Consider the following 6,767-nt stretch of genomic DNA (forward strand, 5'->3'; position numbering starts at 1 on the left):
TCGGCGCACGTCGATAATGTCATATAAAATGGATTTTCTTATCTACTACCTATTTTAGATTCTGAGCGGAGCGAGGAAGCTATTGTTTTTATAATGGTATTTATTTTTTTTTTTTATATATCCTGTTCCTGTATACAAAATTTCTTCCAGAAGGAGTGCTTCGATTTCAACATATAGTACCTTATCTTTTAGCAAATTGGATCAAGATAGTACTTTAGAGAGGTTATTTTTTAAATAAAATTTTTAAAATCTGATTTTCTCAATAGTTATTTAATGCCACGGGAAAAACCACCGAAAAATTACGAAAAAACGCTAAAAATGGGATTTTAATTTCTAACGCTTTGTTTATCACCATAGAAACGAATAAAAAATTATAATATTATATATTAATTCAACTTACATGATAAAATAATTATTAACAATATAAAATATCCAGAGTGACAAACCGTCCTCGCTCAAAATCATTTTTCTTATACAATGATATTTTATCATTGAATTCAAGTCTAATACAACCCATTATACAATGACCCTCTTGTAACCTGTGATTGTTAAGAAAATGGGTAGTTTTAAAGAGAAGGTTTTAGTGTTGGTTATTTTTTTTTAATAATAAAAATCAAAAATAATACGTTTTTCTTTATTTCTATAATATATCGTGAACTTTCGTTATTACGGTATTTCCGTAATACCGTAGAATGCATAAATATATTACAGTAGATTGGGATGACCGATAATGGTAGACTGAGATTGATTTTGGTCGGTCAGAGTTGTTCTCTTGTTGTGTGGGCCTACAGTTTTTGTAAAATTATGATAACAATATTGACAGTATTTATAAACGGTTTTTTTAAATGTTGACAGATTTATCTATAAAAAAACCAAAATATTATTATACCATGTTTCGGTACCAATCTACACTTATGGATGAACGTTTAGAGCAGCGTCTTTGATTAGTAATGACTAACGAATTATTGAGCAACTATTATTTTCTATATATTTTATTTACCTGACAACGGTTTGCAAACCTTAAACTTGAACATATTATTACGTATTAAACGTATTTAACTTTTATTACCTAAAAAAATGTAGCATGTTTATTAATAATAATAATTAACTAATGACATTGTCCTACAAGTTGAGATCTGAAGTATATTATCAGAAGACCTTTATCAAAAATAAATGGTTTGGTCATCCCTGGTAAATGGTAACAACTTTAAAATGAGGACTATTTAATAAGTATTTATTATTTTAAATTATAAACTACTAACTAGTAATGGTCTTTTACTATGATAATATTAAGTGCAGTTTTCGCCAAAACAATAATAATTGTAATTCGATATATACAGGAGATGTGTTAGAACAATCACCCGGTGACCGTTTCGTCAATTTGGCATTCCGTGAGGCCAACTTGGAAGTCGACAGGGCGGTAAACGCTACGATTAATTCGTTGTTCGGTTCCAACGACAGAGTCATGAATCCGGAAAAGTTGATGAGAATGTCCAGGTTCCCAGACGTGTTCGCCAGAGATGTGGCCAAATCGGCTGATATTTTTGAAAGGACATTGGCGAACGTCCGGAAACACGTACAAGCCGGACTCAAGGTTAACTTGACCGAAAGTAATAACTATCGATTAATTATTTTTTCGCACAAATATTTATAGATAGCACCGAAGATAAATATAATTTAATTTCTGTTTTTCAGATTTTTCTTACAGAGACCTATTGTCAGTGGAACAGTTGGACTTGATTGCTAATCTATCCGGATGTTTGAAATACCAAACAAAGCCCAACTGTAGCGACATGTGTTTTCACACTAAATATCGGACGATAGACGGCACCTGTAACAATTTACAAAATCCACTGTGGGGATCGTCTCACACGCAATTCAGACGGATTTTAAAGCCAATATACGAAAATGGATTCAACACGCCGATCGGTGAGATAATAATATGATAATATATAAACATATATAAATATAAAAATAATAATAAGTACCTAACAAAATATCCGTATTGGTCAAACCAACCATTATTGTGTGTCTTACAGGTTGGACTAAAGGTATGAAGTATTATGGTTTCGAAAAGCCCGGTGCTAGACTAGTGTCGACGTCTATGATTCGCACAAACGAAATCACCTCTGACGAAGAAATCACGCACATGGTAATGCAATGGGGTCAATTCTTGGATCACGACTTGGACCACGCCATACCGTCGACTACCAAAGAGAGTTGGGAAGGTTTGTGGGAATCAATATTAAACGTCGTTGTCCTCGACTGCAGCGGCCTACTGGCTGTTACTGATTAATGAATATTCTATCCGTACGCGTCTATTGTATATTTCTAGGTTTGGACTGTAAGAAAACGTGTGCCTATTCTTTTCCATGCTTTCCGATGGACGTGCCGCCAAACGACGACCGCATAAAAAATCGTAGGTGCATGGATTTCATTCGAAGTAGTTCCATATGTGGTACCGACACGACATCGGTGTTCTTTGATAAGTTACAGCCCAGAGAACAAATCAACCAATTGACGGCTTTCATCGATGGTTCACAAGTATGGTCACAAATAATGGTTTTAATATATTATGTGTTGTCGGTAAATGTATACCTAATATAATATACGCTTTAATCATAATGTGTTAATTAGATCTACGGATTTACAAACGATCGTTCGTTTATACTGCGAGAAGTTCAAACGGGATTTGGTCTGATGCGAGGAGGTATATCGTCCAATTTCGGTAAAGAAATGTTACCAATAGCCGGAGCCGAAGAAGTAGACTGCAGGAGAGACTTGACGGAGAGCGACACGGGATGTTATTTGGCCGGTGACATTCGAGCAAACGAACAGGTATAGTATCGTCAACTGGGTTTGAGACAAAGATTATTACAAATTGATCAACTGATACAAGAAAAAAATTTAACTAACATTTCAGGTGGGCTTATTGGCCATGCATACAATTTGGATTAGAGAACACAATCGTATCGCCAGAGAGTTACGCAGGATTAATCCACACTGGGAAGGAGACGTCTTGTTCCACGAAGCGCGGAAAATCGTAGGCGCGGAATTGCAGCACATAACCTTCAAGCATTGGATGCCCTACGTACTCGGACCTAAGGGCATGGACATGTTGGGCCAATATCAAGGATACGACCCAACCGTAGACCCATCCATATCCAACGTGTTTGCCACAGCTGCCCTCAGATTCGGCCATTCCATCATTAATCCGGTTTTGAGCCGACTTGATGATAACTTCACTACTATTCCTCAGGTATAAAATAATATTTTACACTGTTGAAATGGTATTGAAATAAAATTTCGAGAAACTTTATTATCGTTTACAGGGTGACTTGTCGCTGGGAAAAGCGTTTTTCACACCATGGCGTTTATCCGACGAAGGTGGCACGGATCCGCTGATGCGTGGGTTCTTTGCTGTACCCGCCAAAAGAAAAATGCCCAAACAGAACCTGAACGATCAGTTAATCGATCATTTGTTCACATCGGCGCACGCCGTATCATTAGACTTGGCGGCAATGAACATACAACGCAGCAGAGACCACGGCATTCCCGGTTATACCGAATGGAGGACAGTGTGTAACATGTCTAGAGCTGAAAGTTTCGATGACCTCAAAAACGAAATCAGTGATAACGATGTGAGAAATAAACTCAAGGAACTGTACGGTCACCCGGGTAAGACACATTTGACTTCAATTTTCGCGCAACATTATATAATATTTAATTATGATTATCTGTTCTTTTTTTCTTTTCAGGTAATATCGATGTTTGGGTCGGTGGAATTCTCGAAGATCAAGTAGCCGGAGGTAAAGTCGGTCCGTTGTTCCAATGCTTATTGGTAGAACAGTTTAAAAACTTAAGAAATGGTGACAGGTGAATTTGTTCGGTATAATTGTTTGCACGTGTGCATTTATTGATTTTTTTTTATCGTAGATTTTGGTACGAAAATCCTTCAACTTTCAGTCCAGCAAAACTCACACAAATCAAACAAGCGTCACTTGCTAGAGTTCTCTGTGATAATGGAGACAATATCACTCTGACGTCTAGAGATGTGTTCAAGTTACCTGAACTACAATCGCCCAAGTTATTACCATGTAAATCGATTCCGAGTATTGACCTGAGACTTTGGTTTGAATGCAACGGAGGTATAGACATAAAATAAGATTATATTTATATTACAAGACTTGCAAACGTGTGCTCCTATTTTAGATTGTCCCGGAGATAATGCGTCTAAAGAAATGGAAGAACTCAGGGCTAAAGACGCATTGGCCAAAGTAATGAACATGACTGAGGGAAAACTAGAAGGTCTAAAGTCAGTAGTCGACGGTCTAAAATTGGACATTAAGAGATTAAAACGCGAACTCAGACATTTGACAAAAGCGAATAACAGTGGATGTTATGATGAAACTGTCAAAAGGAGGCGCAGAGAAGGACGAACTTGGGTTTCCAAAAAATGTACTAAATGCGAATGCCGAGTAAGATATTTTAATATTAATTATGTTTCTTAATATACGTTTTGTTAATACATAAATGTTGAAAAAATACATAAACATGTATAGGTACATTACTATTGTATTGTTACATAAGTAGGTACCTGTAACTAACTGAAATTTGAATTTCATTGGAATATTGTTGCTCAAAAGAACAAAATCAATGTAAATATTATTATATCCTTTATTTTCAGAATTCTCAAATATTGTGCAAAAGTTTGTGTTGAAACAGATATTCAAAGATATTATAAGAAGACCCGTTTTTATTTGTTTATGGCAAAATCAAATCAGACAAATTAATATGCAATGTCTGATGACAGGTTTCATCGACCAAATTGATTTTATATTTTTTATGTATAATATCTAGTTAAGTACTATTGTAAAATATTTTTGATTTTTCGTTTTTTAAAAAAGAAATATTTTCAATTATAACAAAATAAACATTGATTAAATTTCTATGTATTATGTTTTTTATATCAACCTCTTACTTTAAGAGGAGAAATTAAAATTTTATTTAAATAGAAAATAGATATAATATTATAAACAATTTTATGTTTTAATTAGTATTTAAGTATTATTATATCCCACAAATCGTTCTCGTTGAACACTTTTCTACCAGGAATAATAGGAATTAAATGCTTAGTACAATATATTAATTATACGAGCATTGAAAATATTTGATTTAAGCATTATGTAAAACGATTGTATAATACTTCTATTATAATTCAATAGGCGTGCGAAAAAAAAACTATAATATAAGTACATATATACGTTAGAACGATTAGCAAGTAATAAAAATGTCGCCCCTACATATTACGAGACCTATATATATGCACGACAATTAATATAAATATGAAAAGTTTCAGATATTATGTATCCCCGGCCGCGGCTCACAATAGAGTATTGTTACAAAAAAGCTGGCCAAAAATATTTTATGAGTTCATGAAGTTGAAACAAGTATAAACAATATTAGATCATAATTTTATAATTTTTATTAATTAATTTTTACAAAAAAACTGATTATTTTTTTGGAAAATCATACGTTTCAATCAATATCTATTTCGTCGTATTTTTGATTATCTTCTATTCGCTGATGTCTTCTGTTAGTTGTATAGCGAGAAAAAGTTTCAATATTTCACTTGAAAGAGGCTTACTTTTTTTTCTGATCTAATATTACTCTTCAAACTTTTCCACGTTTATACTGTAACCACTACAGATATAACTTCTAATATTATTTTAAATAATAACAATTACTTATCTGTAAACTTAAATGATAATAATTATTAATTACATATTTAGTCGCAACGATATACCCAACTATCGTATACAATAATTAAAAAAATAACATTATGTAGGTACCACCGATTTATTAAATTAACGATTAACTAAATGGCATGTAAATTGGCGGAACATTTTTCTTTAAATATCTAATACTTAGTGTCTATATTATACATTAAAACAAATATTTTTGTTGACATCACCGGACACAAATAGGTTTGTATATAAAATACAAATAATATTAATTCCTTTATAAAATTGCATAAATATCTTAAATTACAAAGATAAACGACATGTTACATTACACTATGAAAAGATTATACCTACTGTATTGAACCAACTAAATATCAACCCATTTACTACCCTAAACATAAGAGTTATTTGAAATAACAATTAAATACTTAATATTTAAATGCATACTGAATGTTAAATTGTACACGATAAACATGATTACATCATTATTGATTTGGGTATAATTGAGAGAGAAAAGGTGGACCAGTCGCTGTATAATGATTACCTAATGAATGTGTTATATTTGAGTTCAATGATAACTCTTTGTACTCGTATATACCAATAGGCGCAAATAACCCAAAAATATTAGGGGAGCTTAAGCAGTAAGTACACAAAACATTTTAGAGGAAGTATAGCCGTGAGGTGCTTTTCCCCTCACATTCATATTATATTCATACTTCTCCTTACAACCGTTACATATTATATGATAGTCATGATCTCTATGACTCTATTAAAAAATAATATAAATTAAATAATTAAACCAATATTGTATATAGGTGTGTCATGTGTGATTTGTAGGAGACTTAATTCTTTTTAGTGTATTTTTAAATATAACTTTCTTCACAAAAAGTTTAAATTAGGAATAAGATTCGCACGAGATTCGGGGTGTTAGCATTAAAATACTTGATTTGCACCAATGCGTATAACTAGATACGATAAAAAACGATTTTGAGCGAAGGCGGTCTCACTTTTTGGTAACCAAGG

At 32.9% G+C, this 6,767-nt stretch overlaps 1 protein-coding gene across 1 annotated transcript in view; it reads left to right on the forward strand.

The window, feature by feature from the left end:
- Window positions 1-5,268, forward strand: part of LOC100168755 (peroxidasin) — a 37,528-nt gene extending 32,260 nt beyond the window's left edge. Inside the window, 11 exon segments of the mRNA XM_008186849.3 lie at window positions 1,341-1,610; window positions 1,696-1,929; window positions 2,040-2,228; window positions 2,336-2,544; window positions 2,638-2,838; window positions 2,924-3,259; window positions 3,333-3,678; window positions 3,759-3,876; window positions 3,937-4,148; window positions 4,213-4,478; window positions 4,688-5,268. Coding sequence (XP_008185071.1) covers window positions 1,341-1,610; window positions 1,696-1,929; window positions 2,040-2,228; window positions 2,336-2,544; window positions 2,638-2,838; window positions 2,924-3,259; window positions 3,333-3,678; window positions 3,759-3,876; window positions 3,937-4,148; window positions 4,213-4,478; window positions 4,688-4,720 — 2,414 coding nt within the window. The 3' untranslated portion in view covers window positions 4,721-5,268.
- Window positions 5,269-6,767: the final 1,499 nt, after the last annotated feature.

Source organism: Acyrthosiphon pisum, chromosome A1, assembly GCF_005508785.2.
Source record: "Acyrthosiphon pisum isolate AL4f chromosome A1, pea_aphid_22Mar2018_4r6ur, whole genome shotgun sequence".
Classification (NCBI taxonomy): domain Eukaryota; kingdom Metazoa; phylum Arthropoda; class Insecta; order Hemiptera; family Aphididae; genus Acyrthosiphon; species Acyrthosiphon pisum.